The sequence below is a fragment of the Phocoena phocoena genome, chromosome 12 (genome assembly GCF_963924675.1).
Source record: "Phocoena phocoena chromosome 12, mPhoPho1.1, whole genome shotgun sequence".
Classification (NCBI taxonomy): domain Eukaryota; kingdom Metazoa; phylum Chordata; class Mammalia; order Artiodactyla; family Phocoenidae; genus Phocoena; species Phocoena phocoena.
This window is the reverse complement of record NC_089230.1, coordinates 81,874,891-81,894,267: the sequence shown is the minus strand read 5'-3', so window position 1 is coordinate 81,894,267 and position 19,377 is coordinate 81,874,891. Positions and strand designations below refer to the sequence as shown.

At 39.5% G+C, this 19,377-nt stretch overlaps 1 protein-coding gene across 50 annotated transcripts in view; it reads left to right on the top strand.

Moving 5' to 3' along the window:
• RIMS1 (regulating synaptic membrane exocytosis 1) overlaps nt 1–19,377 on the top strand; it is a 480,052-nt gene that overhangs the window by 339,790 nt on the left and 120,885 nt on the right. For 15 of the 50 annotated variants that reach the window (XM_065888927.1, XM_065888908.1, XM_065888905.1 and 12 more), the window contains one exon: nt 650–739. The exons of 6 other annotated variants lie outside the window; for them this stretch is intronic. In XM_065888927.1, coding sequence (XP_065744999.1) covers nt 650–739 — 90 coding nt within the window. Of the gene's footprint in view, nt 1–103; nt 197–649; nt 740–9,040; nt 9,125–18,120; nt 18,193–19,377 lie in introns of all 50 variants that reach the window. 29 more of the 50 variants (XM_065888922.1, XM_065888897.1, XM_065888918.1 and 26 more) reach the window with 6 other exon arrangements.

Sequence of the window (19,377 nt, the reverse complement as noted above, 5' to 3'; positions counted from 1 at the left end):
GTCGTTGTCTTCTTTGTCATTTATTTGTTGTTTTACTTGTTGATTTCAATTATGAGAATTGATTTTATATTATTTTATTTTGGGACGATTTTACTTTGTGGAGCTCAATTCTGCCTGCACATACTAAAACCAAACCCCTTCACCATGAATGCTTTCACTCGAGAGCACTGAGGTTTACTGATGAGATTCTGGTTAGGTAAGGACGTTTGGACGTCATACCGTCCACCTCCCCTGTCTAGTGTTTGAACCAAAATAGCTGAGTTGTAAAATTTTCCTCCTCTGCTGTCCTTCATTTTGTTTTGGTGTGGCATCTGTCCTTGGTAATGAAGTGTTAGGCATTTTGTTTCAGTGCTTTCTGTATCCAGTTTTTTCATAAGTAGGTGTGACTTAGCCTCATTTTTTTCAGTCTGAGACCCTTTTAAAAAAATTATGCAAAGCAATTCAAGCATAATCTTTGTTTAGTGTCTTTTTCTAAACAAAACTGTGCACGGCCATCCTGTCAGCGCTCACACCCTTATGAACCGACTCGCAGTGATTCTGCACTTTGTGTAAAGGGGACAGGACTCGATGCTTTCCTCTCTAACTGGTCTTCCTCTCTCTGTTTTCTCTGTCTTTCTCCTCCACCCTGGATGCAATGCACTGGCACTAGTGACCTGCAGCCCTCCCTTGACAGGGCGAGGAGTGCTAGTACCAACTGCTTGAGACCAGATGCTAGTTTGCATTCACCAGAACGAGAAAGGTATAAAGACTTTCTTAATCTCCTGTCATTTTGTACAGTCATTTTTTTCCCTATCACTTTGTTTTGTGTCATTGAGTCTCACAGCTTATTCATCCATGTTCACTTGCCGACTGTCTGCATTTCCCCTCCCTTCTGTACACGCCTGTGTAGAGATGTGTGTATGTGGCGGAGCCAGAGGGAGCACATACACATATTTCCGTGAATGCTGTTGCAAATGGCGTGACGTGATTTGTAACTGCTTCTCGCTGCTGCTTTTCCCCTTTTGTTGCTGTTCAGTGGTTTTCTTTACACCTACTCAGGGAGCCTTCGGTACGCTGATATGGTTGCGAGGGCCAGTGAGTTATCTGAAGGGGAAGATCACTTTCCTAGTACTTCCACTGATAAATAGTATTTATAGGTTCAACTACAGTCTTCCATAAGCGCAAAACAAGAATCTTATTTAGATGGAATACTTCCCTTGTGCATCTACTTTCAGTCTTTTTTTAATCAACTTGCTCTTTGATATAGATCGTTTAACTATAACTTAAGTTATAGTTCAACAAAAAATAGTATGTTTATCATAGATTTCCTGATGCCTTACAAAAATAAAGGCACATTATATACACACATACGTAATTTTGCTTAATACTTTAAATAGATTGATTAATAAATAATTCTGACTTTAATTAAATGATCATGTACTACGCTGTCTCCTAATCGTGAGCCAGCTAATTTTTCCATTGTGGTGGAACTTTCTATTCCAGTAAACTTGGTTATAATTGATAGTCTTGGTTATAATTGTTATCTCTTTTCAATTAGAAGTCATTCACTGGAAATTTGCATACTACCTCTTCACAAATCCTGAAGAAAAATGTTTAGTTGTGTTAATGTAACCCACTTTTCCTCCTCTTCAGAGGCTGCTTAAATCTTTCCTTTAGCAATCTTTCTAGTCTGATTCTACTCACTTATTTATGAGATGTTTATTTCTGGAATTTAATGATTGGTACAGGTAGACATGTTCATTTTTTAGTGTCTTCATAAGATCCTACTAAAAAAATCTACTTTTTAATTTTGTATTCTTTTGTATTTGCAAAATTTGTAATAGAAAACAATGGGATCTAACTTTTTGTATTTCTTTACATTTGTAGAAGAAATTTTAGTTGAAATGGGCTCTTCTTTAGTTAAATGGGCTCTTCTAAATTCACAATTGAAATTGTTTCAAATGAGAATTCACAATTCTCATTTGTTGTATATTACCCCCCAAAAATATATACAAGAGTAGCAAGAAAAAACATTTTTATTTTTTTTACTTATTATTATTTCCTTATATGTTTCTGGTTAGTGTTAAAACAAGGATAGAATGAAGTCAGCGGAATCTTCTGACTACAACGATACCCTAACATCTTAAATGTCATCTCTACTGGTTCTGTCTAACAGAAATACAGTTTGAGCCACATGCATAATTTTAAATTTTCTGTTTGCCATATTAAAATATGAAATTAACTTTAATACTTTAGTATATATCTGAAATATTATCATTTTAACATATAATCAGTTAAAAACTGTTAGTGAGATATTTTGCATTCCTTTTTATTTATTTTTTTTTGCTGTACACGGGCCTCTCACTGTTGTGGCCTCTCCCATTGCGGAGCACAGGCTCCGGATGCGCAGGCTCAGCGGCCATGGCTCACGGGCCCAGCTGCTCCGCGGCACGTGGGATCTTCCCAGACCGGGGCACGAACCTGCGTCCCCTGCATCGGCAGGCGGACTCCCAACCGCTGCGCCACCAGGGAAGCCCTGCATTCTTTTTTCACAGTGCTCCTTGACCACTTGTGGCTACTGCATTGGGCAGTACAGTTTTATTCTGTCGCTGAAGCCTGTCGAGCACGTGTTCTCTTGTTGCTCTGAAACCAGAGAATGCACGGATCCATGTATTGGTGAATTTCATCTCTGATAATACCCTTAGAACAGGCCAACCTGTAGACAAATAATCTGGCCACGATTCTTTTACAGGTCATAGTGAGGTCTGAGTGCACTCACTTATGATACGTGCTTTTGATAGAAGAAGAGAAAATATGATTGAAACCTACATTCACTCTATCTATTGAATAAAAAATAAATTTCCCCTTGAAAAAAAATGAAAGGGGACTGGAATTGGTGTTACTAATGTTCTTTAACTTATTGGGGTCAATTTGTTGTCAAGAAGAAAATACAGTGAGATGAGTTCTCATGAGGAAATTTACAGATGCTGTAGGTGTGTCTTGGTGTGGAGGATGCCGTCCTTCTGCGCACAGACCTCTGAGCAGCTTCGAGACAGGACAGAGTAGGACCTGCAGTGGGGGCTTTGTGCTCTTTGGAAGATGCACCTGTAAGTCCCCAGACAGGACATGAGGAGAGTAGGAACTGGGGAAGCTTTGAGGGTTTTCCAGGTTACTTAGTTCTGGTGACTGACCAGAGAGCTGATCAATGCCTGACATATACATAGTAGATAAGATATTATAGAAAAGTTGTTAAAGACATAACTTCATATTCTTGAGATGGTGACATATCAATATTTCCACAGCCTTGTAACCTATCGAGGTCAAACAATTTGCTGATTCTAAACCATCTTGATGGACATGTGTATGCTGTTATACCTACTTAATGCCCTTCTCTGGAGTATCTTCACTAACTCTGAAAGCAAAGGAAGTTCTGTGTTAGTACAAAGGATGAAATTGTTAAAGCAGACTCAGTATCCCACACCACACTTCACTGATTATTCCAAGATAAAGGAGCGCCAGGCACAGTTAGCATGTTCTCTTGCCGAAGGACCCCAAAACCATCAGGCCAACCTTTTCTCCCTTATGAGGATGGTTTGGCCCAGGTTAACAGATGAAATTTGAGACAGGCACGTGGAAACACTGTTTGCAGAGGAAGTAATTTCTGTGTTTGAGCATCTCCATTATATAACATATTCTGTTGATTACACAACTAGCAAAGATACGTAGGGGTTACCCCGTTGCCCCATCCAGTCATGACCCATGAGTCAGGAAATTTGGGGTTCATTTACAGTGAAAGATGTAGAAAGACTAGTTGTACCCTGCTGAAGACGTTGAATAGATAAGGACTCTCTTTTATCTTTTCTCTAGCAAATACCACTGCATGCTTACAAGGAGGTCTGGTCAAGGTCACTGTACCTTCCTTCATCTGTGTCAAGGTCAGCTTGAGGTCATCGGTTCCCCCTTGTTCCCTGATCAGGAAGGAGTGAGTTCCAGGCCTGCTGTTAACCTTTCCTTTCCCGGGTTTTACAGCAGAATGTTGCTTACGTGTTCAGAAACACTGATTTCTAGAGTGTTTGATTCCTTTCCTCGGATGTTTTATCTTCTTCCTTGACCTCTTCCAGAAATCTAACCTCTCCTTTCTTCAGTATCCTTCACAAATTCCCTAACACCTCTGTGCTAAGGCAGTCAACCTCCCTGTCTCTGTCTCCCCCTCAGCTTTCCTCTTTTGCCCCACCCATCCCATCCCTGAAATTATATGTCTGTCAGTCAGAAGTTTCCACACTGGGACATCCCTGGTCGCGCAGTGGTTAAGAATCCGCCTGCCAATGCAGGGGACACGGGTTCGAGCCCTGGTCCGGGAAGATCCCACATGCCGCGGAGCAACTAAGCCCGTGAGCCACAACTACTGAGCCCTCGGACCACAACTAATGAGCCCGCGTGCCTAGAGCCCGTGCTCCGCAACAAGACAAGCCACCGCAATGAGAAGCCCGCGCACCGCAACAAAGAGTAGCCCCCGCTCGACACAACTAGAGAAAGCCCGTGCACAGCCACGAAGACCTAACACAGCCAAAAATAAATAAATAAGCTTAAAAAAAAGTTTCCACACTAATACATATGGAGACAACACTCCACTGTAACTGGTCGTGCCAGACCCTCCCCTGCAAACCAGGCCTAAATTTCTCGGTGGTTGGTAGACCCTGTGTGCATCAAAAGTCGAAATCAAATGCACTGTCTCCCTCACATCCTCTGCCAGCAAAATGCTTTCTCTTCCGAAATGTCCCTGTACTTTGGCAGCTTTGACATATAATCATCCACATAATCTGGAAATACTTCTGCTCCTTCGTCTCATTTGATGAGACAAGAAGTCCTACCGGTTCTCCTTCAAGAATCTCCAAGACAGATACCGCCCCCCCGCTTCATTATACTACAGCCCATCCCCACTTCCGATGCCATTCTTGCCCCGTTCATTTCTCATAAGCTCTATTAATCGTTCTGTTCCTTTTTGTCTCAAGTCTTTTTCCCATTAAAATTGAAATACCCTTTTTCCTTTGTTGTCTGCCTAAAAATTCTCCTCATTCTTCAAAACAAGAGGTCAAATAACCATTTCGTCTATAAAACTTCTCTTAACCTCTCCCGCACATGCTCGCCTTTCCTTGCCAGGCAGAATTATTAACTCTCTTTTCTGGGCCCATGTAACATCACATGCGTTCTATTTCACTTAGTTACGCTTGTTTCTTCCACTGGGTTGTACTCCTGGATGTCAGGGATCATATTTGGCCTTGCCATCTCTTGCGATAGCATTATTATTTTTTACTTAGTACACGTTCCATCTGGGGCTTCGGGGGAACTTCAAAAACACCCCATATTTTCTGCTCCCGAATCTGTGTCCAGTTGTGAGCTAGACCCAAGAACTGCAAGGTGGAGGACCTAATTATCACCGTAAATACAGTGAACAAGTTCAGAAGCTAGACTTCAGGTTGTAAGCTTGCTGGTGACTCACCAAGAGGCTGCCACACTTTCTGAACCACGAGAGGCTTCTGCCTTGTGAGGGCCACTGTGCAGGTTGATTTGCTGTGGGGTTTGCTGTTTGCAGGCAGACTGATTAGGAAGGAGGAATCCAGAAAGGGCTAATTCATCAGTGCCTGATTCTTTAACACAAAGTCCCCCTCCTCTCTCCTTGGGGTGGAGAGAGGCCCGAAGTAGGACTTGAAGGAATTTCCCTCCACATGGAAACACGAGGCCTAAGAGAAAGGAAGTTCCTACCTAAAACTTAACTGTAACTTGAATTGAAATAAGTAAACTTTATTCCAAAGTATAAGCACCTATATTAATTTTCACTTAAAATAGGATTGGGGAAAATGTTTCAAAGGACTAAATGAATAATGGGAATAGACAATAAAAATATGTACTGTGTAATCAGATCTCTAGTCTGTTCAGGTTTGGTGTCTAATATGACAGAACTTCACAGATATTTTTTGTGTGTGCTGTTTAGGGAATGAATGGTTTACATTTCCATGTAATCTCTCTTTTAGATAGTTAAGCTGTTTAGTCATGCTCTGCCAGGACATGTGCACCACTGAAAGATGTGTAAATACGCAGGCATACATACGAATGACACATTTAAACACACGCACTTTTGTTGTAAGGTATATCCTTGCTGGGGGGAAGAGCCCCAATGTAAGAACCATTTCATTGCTTGCTGAGGACTGTCAGTTCTATGTCCTTATATCTCCTCGGTGGGTCCCCTTACCGCTGTTGATTTCTTTTTTTTTTTTTTGCGGTTCGCGGGCCTCTCACTGTTGTGGCCTCTCCCGTCGCGGAGCACAGGCTCCGGACGCGCAGGCTCAGCGGCCATGGCTCACGGGCCCAGCCGCTCCGCGGCATGTGGGATCTTCCCGGACCGGGGCACGAACCCGTGTCCCCTGCATCGGCAGGCGGACTCTCAACCACTGCGCCACCAGGGAAGCCCACCGCTGTTGATTTCCTAGTTAAGTTTCTTATTACTTCTTACCGGTATTACCCCCAAACCTCAAATCTTATCATCTACTTAAATATTTGCAAATATTTATTCATTACTTATTCTGTGCTGGGTGTAGTTGATGTAACTGCCCAAACAAAGCAAAACAAGACACTGTAGCCCCTCATGTGGGGATGCCCCAGCCTGTTCCTTCAGTTCCACAGCCACCAGAATGACCCTTCCCCTCCTGTTCTGAGCACAGAGAAAAGGGTGGGCTCCCAACAAATAGATGTTTCTGAATTAATGAGTTTAGAATACCTGAGATTAAAGCACTTATAATGCAACTAACGTAACCCGCAGGCAAGACAGTTGGGAAGAAAAATCAAGAAGGGGCTGTTTTAGTTCAGTTTCGTGATTAATGACTCCAGTGTAGCCTGCCATGTTCGCTTCTAGCATGAAAACGGACGTGGAAGGTGTGTGTTTTGCTCAATAATAAGGGAATAAAGATTCTAATTTTGGTCCTTCTGTGTGATAGGAGAAACAGAGAAAGAAGTTGGACACATTTTAAAAACGTATAAAACGTTAGTATATTTCAAGCTCACAAATGCATGATATTAAAACTTATGTGATGTCTGTTCTTTGGACAAAAATTGGGTATAATTTGATCCTACTCTCATCATATCCAAGATATGAGGGTGAAGCAAACATTTATGTTATTGGGACTGCATATCAGCATATTCAGAAGGACTTTGAGTGCACAGGCATACATGGATGATGCTAAATATTTCTAAAAGTTTACCTTTTAATAGCTTGCATTCACAATGCCTTGTTTCTAAACGTACACCCTCTCTTTCATGGCTTTCACTGCATGTTTCATAATTATAGCATTTTTCTTTACTTTTCATGTTTAAATAAACACAAGGACTGGAATTTTGCCTCAGGAAGCAAGGTTATTCATAATTTTGTCAAGTGAATATTACTTATTCCTTCAGAAATGTTTAAAGAAAAACATAACGACTCTGTATTTTTAAAGAACACCTTAAGTTTTCTCATGACTGAGTACAATTGCATGTGAAAAACACTAGCTATAATTGTTTTCAACTATTTTAGAAATGTTTTTCTTTATTGTGTCTGCAGAACAAAAGCCAGTAAGGTGCAAAGCTACATTTTCAAGCATTCCGATTGGATTGACCAACTATATACTCACTTAAAATAATTCAATAATTCGAAATGAATGCAAATTTGTTTTTAATTTCACAAACACATAACACATTCCAGAGGACATGCCACACAGTTTTCTCTTCTGCCCAAATTCTGCTTTCAAGTATCTTTGTTTGCTTCACGGCTTCCTCAGAGCCCTCCTTCAATCCATCCAAGGCTGAGTGATGACAAAGAGTCTTCCCAGGGGCTTTCAGAGAAGAGCACCTGCTGACTAAAGGTGTCCTGGTCACATGTTGATAGCCCTCTGCTGCTTTTGTCCACATTGTCTAATAAATCCACGAAGCCAAGTTAACGGCAAAAAGAGATGGCTCTTAAAAACTGTTACGACTGGTCTTCTTTGGATTATTATAAAATCGTATAGTTAGACGAGTCTTAAACCCCATTCAGTGATCCCTTGTTGCATATGAGGAAGCCAATACGCAGAGAAATTATCCTGCTTAAAATGTTCATATCGAATATATTAAAATTTCCAAATCTGGGCCATCCAGTCCCTTACTGCCTCTTTTCAGTATTTGCCCGGATGTCTGTAATTTGTGGTTATGCAGAGACAGAATCTCAAGACAGTTTAACAAAAGAATGAACCAAGTTTCAAACTTTTATTTAACTGTTAATCATAAAAATTCTTGTAAATGCTGAAATAAGAAAACAACTGTTTACCCCGTGGAGAGAGACCTTTGCAAGTAAAGATTAACAAGATTTTTTGAAGGTAATGCTATTTTACAATGGCACTTATCTGTATTTCCCACTTTTATCCATCAATGGTTTTTGCTCACAATTTTTTCATTTCGGTTACTAACCCTGCAGTTTTCCCCCAGAAAACTTGTTAAGACTTCACTGGTAGCGTTTCCATGAATTATTTCTCCATGTTATTGTTTCCACACTAGAGAGTAGTTTTATTTCTTCCACTTAAACTATGCTTCTGCTTTGTATTAAATCCACACACCTCATTTGCCACTTTATCCGGTAATTTCAAGGCCTAGTGTCAAATAAGCATTGGTGGCTTCTTAAATCTATTTTATTCAGACATCTGCCTGATTCTTAAGGATGCATCTTTGTAAAGTTATATATGTGTATTTATGTGTATGTATAGTTTTGCAGACACACACCACATTTAAGAGAACAAAATTACACAGGAGATTTCAAACATCTTCCCAAATAAGTTGTTTCTCTATTCACATGTAAGGCTACAAGTTTTATTTTCCTACAATATTGTCATTTATCTTTCTAAGGCCTGCAAAAGTGAAGAGTAGTAAATTATGGAGCAAAGAATCTACACTTTGACTTTTTGGGGTGATTTTCCAGTCCTCTTGTTCCATATATTCTTTTATTTTAGGAGTTACTAAATGTCTTGTTTTTTTCCTGTCTTGTTCATTGGGCAAACAGGGGTAGATGGTCCCCCTCTCTAGATAGGAGACGGCCTCCTAGCCCCAGGATTCAAATCCAGCATGCGTCTCCGGAGAATGACAGGTACTAGTCACTTCCTCCCCACAGACAAGTGGCTTCCAGAGGCCGGCGGGCCACCAAGTGGAGGGTAGCCAAGAGCCATGTGGTTGTGATGCCTCCCTTTTAGGGGCCAGAGCATAAGAGGTGGCGATTCCAAAACTAAATGCATCCACCTCTGATAAAGCACCTTACAATGTTTCCTGAAGTGAAGCTAGCACGCACAGGGCATGGTTTAAACACAGTAAAGTCGGGTCCAGCGGGAGAGTTCTCTCTTAATGAGCATTTGTCTTAGGGTTTCGATTTTCTAGAAACATATTTAACTATTGATTTTGTCTACACTTGACTAAATTAAAATTCTCAGGTGCTTTACAATGTATTAAAATCTGTCACAGAGCCTGTTCTTTTGTTATACTGGTTGATGATCTGACCTTCATCGTCTTGTTTTGTTAATAATGAAGTTTAGGCTTTGGGGCCTATTCCCTGATTTAAGACAGAATACCTCGTTCTTATCTATTTTACGAATATTGTGTTTTTAAGCCAAGTATTGTCCAGGGCTAGGGTCAGTCAACAAGGTAGGTTTTTAAAAATAACATCAGTGCTTCGAATCTACTTCATGCTGTGATGTCACAAGTGCCACGATATGTATTTACATTGCTTTGTTTTCCTCCTTGGGCGTTGTTCACCCAATTCTCCTCTTTTGTGATGGCTCTTATACGTAGGCCATGTCGTTTCCCAACTGGCTACGAAAGGTCATGGGTGTTTTGACTGGACTGCTTCTCTTCTGATGAAGCAGAAATTCAGTCATCACATGGGTGACATCTTATTTAGTATATTTCAATTTGAAAGAAAAACTAAACGCCGTCACTCAGGAAAGATTAATAAGTCATCTTACAAATGTTGGACCCCGAGGTGGTATTTTATGGAGGCTTTTTGAATATTTATTATGCTTTCATCTTTAACACCTTTACCTCTTAATATGACTTAACGTATTTGGAATTTAAATCTAGTTCCTTCTACTGCTAACTGATTTCTAGGATAGAATTTATGAGACTAGAAAACTTAGTAAAATCTCCAATGTAAAAATTATTACAAACTTAAAGTTTTTTCAAATAAGAATATAAAATAATAGTATAAAAATTTTAAATGTGCACCCACATTGCTACTCATTCATTCAGCAAAACTTTTTTGTGCATTTACTGTGTGTACTAGTCTAATGGCTAGAGTCATAACAGTGTTTAAGAAAAGCAGTGTCATGGCCATGAAGGAACTTAGAATTTCCTCTCATAAAAGACTATCCCGGATTTCATCTTAGGTAATGATTGCTAGAGTATAAGACGGTTAAGTGTGATGGTCTCTGTAGTGAATATAAATGTAAGTTTATCTGGGTTTAGGATAAGCAACATGGAAATCCAAATAGTAGTTTTAGTTCTTACATACATGAGATGAAGATTAGTTGAAGATTAGTTGTCTTTTAATAACATGTGAATTATGATATTTGATTTCATAGATTTTATATATAATTTTAAAGGTAGATTTTAGAAGCAGAAATAGTCCTTTTAGATAAGATTATTAAAGGAAACTCTTCCTAATACATAATTCTGAACATACATTTTACTTTTCATTATGATTTATGTATAAGTAAATTCTGTGTTCAACAAAAGGAAATACATTTTAAATGGCTTGATACTATGATATATTACTGCTGGGAACAGAATGTTATTTACAATAAGTTTTTATTATTAAAATATATAAGTGCTTATAAAAATGAGAGAGAAATTACTGCGTCAGCTGACGCGAAATTCATAGGTAACCATGGCAACCGCTCAGGAACACAACACTTGCATTTCACCTCCTATTAGCTTTATTTACTCATTCAGAAGTTTCCGCCAATTCACAAATGAGGTGAACATGGCATCAGATTTGGAGACAGTGAATGTTCATAAAAATTTTGCCATCAGGTGACTTTTGCCCTAGGTCACTGGTTGCTAAAAAAAATATATTCTAAAATCAGTGACAATTTATATAATCGCCTTTGGATGTCCGGTATCAAGGCATATTTGATTATTTTGAAACTAACATAGTAATACAGTAAGTAATATTTGCTTAAGAGAGCTCTCTAGTAAGTTGGAAAGCATTGAGTTGTCGTCTTATTTCACACAGTGTGTGTGTTCACATACACACACAATTTTTAATGTAGCATTTCTCCATAATTTAACTTCAACAGTAAGAAATCTTGATGTCATCTCAAGTGGTACAATAGCTTTATTTGGAATTAACATGGAAGCATGTTTCTCTAGATGGAGGAATTTTCCTAGAAGTTGTAGCATTTTGTAAAACAAGGATGAGGAAAAAATACGTAAGTTTGGAACCCCAGGGAATGTTTGTGACTTTAAAATTCTAGTGAAAATTTTCTTGCAAAATTTTAAAAATATTGAAAATTTTAAGAATCACCACTCCAATAACAAAGTATTTCTTTGTAAATGGCATTCTTTTAATATATAAATAGTAACTTTTATGAACCTGTGTGCACATAACTCTGTTATGAATCTTAGTAAAATTGAGAGCTACTTGTGGCTTCAAATTAACCAAAATTTGTGAGTGGCAAGTTAGAAAAAATGTACTTTAATAGATCCCTGAAGCATTGAGGTTTTGAGTTTAGTGCTCACAGTTGAATGCATCATCCTTAAGTGAAAGGCAAGTATAAATTACTGTTATTATTAATAGTATTATCACCATCTAATTCAACTTTTTGGTAAATATTTTTTCAAGAAAACACAACATATTCTTTTTAAATTAAAAACAATGTTTTGATAGTGACCGTTCTAATAAATGTGAGGTGATAGTTCTTACTTGGTACGTTTTGAGATGTATGTTGATACTTCATTGGCTTGAAGTTACTGACTCCATTGTTTAGATTGAGACTGTTTTTGCATCATTGTACATGATAGTTTTAAGGAGGCAATTTATTGATGTGGCTTAAATAAAATGGAAAATATTTGATAAAATCACATTATTTTCCAGGAGTTTAAATTAAAGTATCCCACTGTGTTTAAAGTTAATTCCTGCATTATTCTGCTAATCTAGTTCTGATTTCTTTTGCAACTTGGAAGCAGCTACTTGCCTATAGGAATCTTTATCCTTAAATGTCAAGTGGTTTCTTTGTATTCAAAGTGGATGAATCTTCTTTCTCCATTGAAAATATTTATGAGATAAAGAAATGACCCACTTTTTCACTTCCAGAATTCATGATACTTGCCATGTAGATGCAGAGTTAATGTAGAACCACCTATAAATTCAGAGCATCACTAACCATTTTTGTTTGCTTTATAACATCCTTTATCATCTGTGCTTTTCAAAGATGTCCTTTTTTTAAATGAATGAAATGTACCCATGTACTGAAATACTTAGTGAGTCTGTTTAATGGCTATAGTCATATACATAAATATCAATAATAAACAAAAGGGTGAATATATCTTAATGGTATGCATCCATCTTCACCGTATGTGAACATTTCTTGTTTAGGTAGATTCTGTTTAAATTTAATTTTTTCCTTCCCAAAATTATGAGGAAACAAGATGATGGAGATTTGCATTTCACATGAAGCCATCTGGATAGGCAACCAAAATATAGACAGAAATATTCTTATGATATCAGTGTTAATTATAATTAAAACATTATGTGGTAGAATTTATTACATTTTCCCCAAAGCAGACTATATTTTCATCTTATTAGCCTGTTAATTTTCCACTTTAATAGAGTTGTAGTATCTTTTTTTTTTTTTTGCTGTACGCGGGCCTCTCACTGTTGTGGCCTCTCCCGCTGCGGAGCACAGGCTCCGGACGCGCAGGCCCAGCAGCCATGGCTCACGGGCCCAGCCGCTCCGCGGCATATGGGATCCTCCCGGACCGGGTCTCGAACCCGCGTCTCCTGCATCGGCAGGCAGACTCCCAACCACTACGCCACCAGGGAAGCCCGAGTTGTAGTATCTTCAGAAAAGTTTTATTTATCAGTGTCTTCAGGGAGTTTATCTAACTGAATTTAGTTATAGATGAGGAAAGGAAAGTGGCCCAGAAACAGATTTTCACAATTGCCTTTCTCTTCATTAGTACATTTTATGAATCTTCACCCTTAATCTAATAGAGAAGAATAATTAAAAATGGAACTTCCAGAAAATTAGACTTAATTAGGAATGCCCTCACTTTTTGATTATTACCCTTGCTTCCAGTTAATAATGCAATAATTATTGTTACACCTTACATTTGAATATACCTTTATAGCTTTTAAGGACCTTAATTTGTGCCCTGTGAACTGGGAGGCATCAGGCCAAAATCATACAACCCTAAGTTGCGAAGTAAAAAAAAAAAAAAAAAAAAATACAGGATCTCTGATTCTTGCACATCTACGCCAAAGAAACATTCTTTACATGTAATAAAATAATGATAAAAAATTTTGATTCAACAGAACACGTTAGAACCCCAAATAACTAAGACATGATGGAGACACTGTCACTGTTTTGTTTGCTTTTGTCTAAGGATCCCTCCAGCAAACATCGTCATTCAAAGTCACTCGATGGCAGAGGGGGCGGGAACCTAGGGCCATGGGCCACGACGGTGCCTTACCAACTGACTCAGACCCATATTCCCTTGGACAAGTCACTTAACCTTCCTGGAACTTATTTTCGTCATCTGTAGATTTAGGTGGTTGTAGATGGACTAGCTGAATTCTGATGGCCCTCAAGACGCTAAAACTGAGTCCATGCTGCCTGGTTGCATCACGATGAACATGTTTTGGGCCAGTAATGATGACTGACACCTCATTATGCATAAGGCGGTAACCAGAGGGCGTTTCTTATGTATGGTGTCTTAGGTTTTACCAAAGACCAGGAAACAATGCCAAGTTTTATGTCTAAATTTATTTGATTTGATGTAAGCTGAACTGTATAACCCTGATTAGGTTTTTACTTGGCGTAACCTTTTAGATTCTCAAATTCCAGTAGAATACTCAAAATATTACTTTTTTAACCACCTAGCCAACATATATTTATTGAGAAGCTACTATGTCCTGGGCGTTGATGTTACAGTAATAACCCAAACACAATTCCTGCCCATGAGGAACTTAGGAAAGAATAGTGTAGGGGAGAAGGTAGTTCCTTTCACTGTGATCCATTTTATGATCACATGATCAATAGTTTCAGGGAAATAGTACAAGAATATAAATTGATGGTTTTAACCTCTCCTGTTTACGTATCGTGAGACCCTATTCCAAGAAAGAGCTGTGTTTAAACGTACAATATATTCATAGCTATAACTTAGGATTTGGGGTAGAAAAGACAGTAGGATTTTCTGTTTTCTTCTCTATTCTTGCTTTACACTGAATTATTACAGTCCAGTGAATGTCGTTTTAACTTGAGGATTCTTTTAAGTGGTTAGAAGAATTATAAAGACATGCCCTCTGTAGAAAACTTTAGAAGAATCTTCAGTAAAGTACGTTTCTGTGGCATTTGAAGAGGAAAAAAAAGGGCATCCATGAGTTAAACACTAAAACAAGGACAAAAGTTAGATGCATGAACCTCTGCGTGAATATTTGTCATCCAGTTATGGGACGTTGAGTTTGATACTCTTACACGTGAATAAGAGTCTTTATCTTCAAGAAACAAGTATATATTATTATCATTTTAAATAATACTTTTATAGCATTGATCTCTTCCTATTTTAAGTAATGCTAAAAGCGCTACAGATCCTTGTTCTATGTAATACTGCAAAAAACTACAAATACTACCATACCAATACTGAGTAATACTGAAATATTTAGAGTTAGCAAATCTATAAGGTGATGGTGTTATTATTGCCATTTTGCAGGTGGAAAAAAACTGAGGCCCAGAGAGGCTAAGTAACTTGACTAAAATCATCCAGCTGGTCAGAAACAGAGTAGAGATCAAACCCAGTTTGGCTCTCGAGTCCGTGCTTTTAGCTACTATGATCCAGTGTCATTTATGCCACAGATGCAACGCGTTCATGGCCGTTGAGATCATAGACTCTTAGTTTGACATGTAAGAACCACGTGAGTGAGAGCAAATGACTTAACCCCTCTAAGCCTCAATCTCTTTATTCTCATAAAGGCTGAAAGCTTAGTACCTCCTTGTTGGATTGGTGAGCTTAGATGAGATAATGCAGCAAGTTCTTAGTAAATATTAGACACTGTTAGTATCGTCATGGTTGTCATTATCACCATCACCAGGTACTGTGATGCTCAGCCTTGCATCTAAACCCATTAAGTTTAGGGATGAGAAGCGCAAGAGATGAAAGTTTTATAGAAGAAATAAGATCTCGCTTGGGTCAAGCAGACTCATAGAAATTACTAGGGATAGGAGAAAAGCAGAGAAGTTCTAAAAGATTCTTGTCACCTTTCTGCTACAGGAAGGTAGAAAGTTGGTACAAAGGCCTGCAGGTGCTTCTCGTGCCAGCCCTCCACCCACGAACCCTTCTCTCTCAACACTTTCCCTCCTGGTCCACTTACTGTCGTCCGAACATTCCAGAGCATCTCCCTTCAAACTGCAATCCACACCTGTCCCCAGGCACCATCCATCCCCACATCTCTGAACCCCCTTGCCCTGGTTGACTGTTCATCGTTGCTGTTGTTAGCACTGATCCCCTTCTGACATGTTATACAATTTACTTGTTTGAGGGTTTTTTTGTTTCTGTTTCTGTCTTTGCTTATGGTTTGTCTTCTACCACTAGAACACAAATTGCTTAAAGGCAGAAATTTTGTCTGCTTTGTTCACAGACATATTCCAAGCAGCTAGAGCAGTGCCTGACATACAGACACACGCAACAGCTATTTGTCAGCGAGTGAGTGAGTGGGTGAAAACCCTTCGTGACCGTGAGCTTCATGAGTTGACCTTAAACTCTGGGTTCTCACTTGACTCTCAGTCTTCTGAGAGGGGACAAGGGACTCTGGCTCTCCCGGTCCCTGGGCACTCCTGGGGCCAAGCATATATTTCCCCAGATGATATAGGACGTTTAATTTCGAGCTCAGGCCCCGGGGTCTGCAGACTTTCTTCCTCTGCCTCTGCCATCACCCCGCCGCGAGCACCTGCTCTGCACCTGCTCGCTTCCCTTTGCTTCAGGAGCAGCTTCTCTTCCCCACGAGCTCCACGTTGAGTGCAGGCAAGTGCTCAGGACCTCTCTGCTCCCCTGCATCCTGCGGTCCCCTCTCCCGACCACACGATCATCAAGGTAGCTAAAAGCTACCCCCTAGTGTCGGAGGAGCACCTCCATGCCCCAGCCTGTGCCTGGCGTTGTGGTCTCTTCCCTCTGTGAACAAGGGTGCACCCAGCGGGCAGGCGTCAGAGTCAACCCCTGCACCCTCTTTGCTGGACAGTGTGTGACAGAAGCAGTTCAGGAGACGGACTTAGCTTCTAGCCGCGGCTCTGCCACCGGCCATGTGGCCTGTCCCGAGCCTGTCTCCTCATCTGTGAGGTGAACCCCTTCCCGAAGGATCATCGTGACAATAAATAAGGCGGTGCCTCCCTCAGTCCTGGCCCAGAGTCTATTCCTGGGGAATAGACTGATTTCCAACTAGTCAAGGGACATGGTAAGGAGAGATGCCCCTCCTCTGTCACATCCCTTTTGCCACCTCGGAAGCGAGATGTCAGAGTCATGAAAGTCTCAAGGATACACAGCTGGAACCCGAATTCTAAACCCAGATTCTGAGTTTGAGGGCAAACTCATGTGAGCCAAGCAAGTGGCAGCAGGGAGAGAGGAGGGGCGGGGCGAGCATCCCCAGAAGCGCACGCCCCCTATGACGCGGACCTGGCACTTTGATGTGCATCCCTGTGCCTGGACCTATGCTGGATTTCAGAGCATCTGGCCTTAATAAGTAAAAGGAGTAGAGACAAGAGACTAGATCTTGAATTTTCTCATCACAAGAAAAGAAAATTTCTAGCTAGTGATGGTGGGTGTTGACTAGGCTTATTGCAGTGGTCATTTTGTCATATTCACAAATATTGAATAATTATGTCATACACCTGAAACTAGTACGATGTTACACGTTAACAATATCTCCAAAAAAGACAGTTTTCTCCTTAACATTGTTGGAAGGAAGGGATAGCAGGAAATAAAAGTAAGGATAAATTGTAGACAATCAATTATCAAGACAAACTATAATGTTTTTAATGGTTTCTCTGTTTTGTTTTAAAGAAGTGAGTTTCTTGACCACAATATTTTGTTTTTCCTTCAAATGTATTGTAGTCCAGACACATTTTAGGTTGAATAGGCATATGTAAGCTGCCTTGGGGAAACAAACTCTATGTATAAGCATTATTTCTATAGGAAAATGCATTTCGGGTTTCAAATGTTCGACGTACATACCTACTTTTAGAACATAGAGTAAATCGGGAACTTTATTAGTTCTTTGACTTGTGACGTATGATTAGGTTTTTTAAATGCTACATGATTGCAAAAGTATCTTTATGACAATTTTTAAAGTCATTTGAATAGCTGATTTTTAAATACTTTTATTTATGTCAAACACGTTTCCCTAGAGCATTTTTCTTCTCTTTTCTTCATAATTTTGGGGGAGAAAAAAAACAAAAGAGAACATCTTTGTAGCCCCAAGTTTCAACCTGTCAGAGTGGAGGGCACTTCCCCCGTGTGTGGTCTTTCAGCACCTAAACCACAACTGTCATCACGTTTATCATCACTGCGTTTCACCGTTGAGTTTGTTTCTTCCTCAGGAAGGCACAGTTGCCAGCAGGAACCCCCATGACATCAAGGCTGTAGACTTAACGCATCTACACTGATGGGGTGTCAGCTTCTGTGTCTCCTGTTGGGAAACTTGTGTCTTCCACACAGTACCAGTTCTGGTTTTTATTTTCATTTTATTTTAAAAAGTACGGGCTGACAAAACCATTTAGGTAAAATAGTTGCCATTTTTCATGTCTATTGCTTTTATCATTGTATGAGATGACCGTAGCTTGATTCATCATATATTTTGTATTTCTTTAACATTTCATTCCACAGGCACTCCAGAAAGTCTGAAAGATCTAGCACCCAAAAACAGACTAGGAAAGGCACTGCCTCTGATGCAGAAAGGTAGGCTTGGTGTTGTGCTGTGCGGTATCTTCTGTTTCACTAAGATGTTCTGGGGCGCCTTCTCTATCATTTGACATGTGCTTAAACACAGTTGTGATGCTTAAAGACATTCGTGTAAAGAAATCTCCTATACGGGAATAGCCTCATTCAAAAAATGAGATGGGTAATTTGAAGGCAGCCCTTAAGTCTTAGGGCTTAAGAAACATCTCATGCATTTCTCTTAGTGATCATTCCGATTACTAAAGAGGATTAAATCCAGTGCATTCCTATATACATATTAAGACATCAGTATTTAGTTTCTGAAATCATTGAAATGTTACCAATGAATGTATTACCTGAAATATGCAAATATTTTGAGCGTCTGTTATTTATCTGAATGACACCAACTTCTTAAATATCTCCTCTACGAATGGATAATCTAAGAGTCTACTTGTAATTACAACCTAAGATATTTGCTGAGTTAATATAGAAATTAAGGGATTACTGATCTTTTGTTTGCAATTCATTCATTGCCACAAATTTTTAAAATACTTTTAGGTACAAGATACTGACAGATTTTTTACGTAGCTGTAAAAACAAACAAAACAAAACAAACACCAAAAAATCCAATTAACGTATATCCACTCACCCAACCAGTACTGAGAGCATGCAGGGGTGATATAGTTGTAAGTGAATGCGTTCCTTCGAGTGTCACTGCTGCCGTAGAGGTGTGCACAACGTACAGTGAGAACACAGGGAAAAGAGGTGGCTGCAATGAGATTAGGAAATAGGTCATAAACAGGTGGCACTTGAGCTAATCCAGGTGTATGAAAGTACATGTGAAGAGCAGCGTGTTCTGTGAGGAGGGAACAGTATTAGAGAACACTGAGCCTTGACATATCCTCTTGAGTTTGGGGAAACCATACCCATTTGGGGAGGGAAAATAGGATTCCTATTAGGAGTTGGGAGAGAGGGCTGAAAACAAAACGGGAGAAATCCTTAGAGATTGTTATAAATGACTTCGTGTGCCATGGTGTAGAATTTCAACTTCTACCTTATTCATCCATGAGCCACGGACAGGCTTTAAACGTGAGAAGTAGATGATTAGTTTTGAGTTCCAGAATTATAGATCACTTTAACAACACTTTGGAAGGTGAATTGAAGAACCCAGGTGTAGATGCAAGACTCCCCTCTTCAACCAAGCCT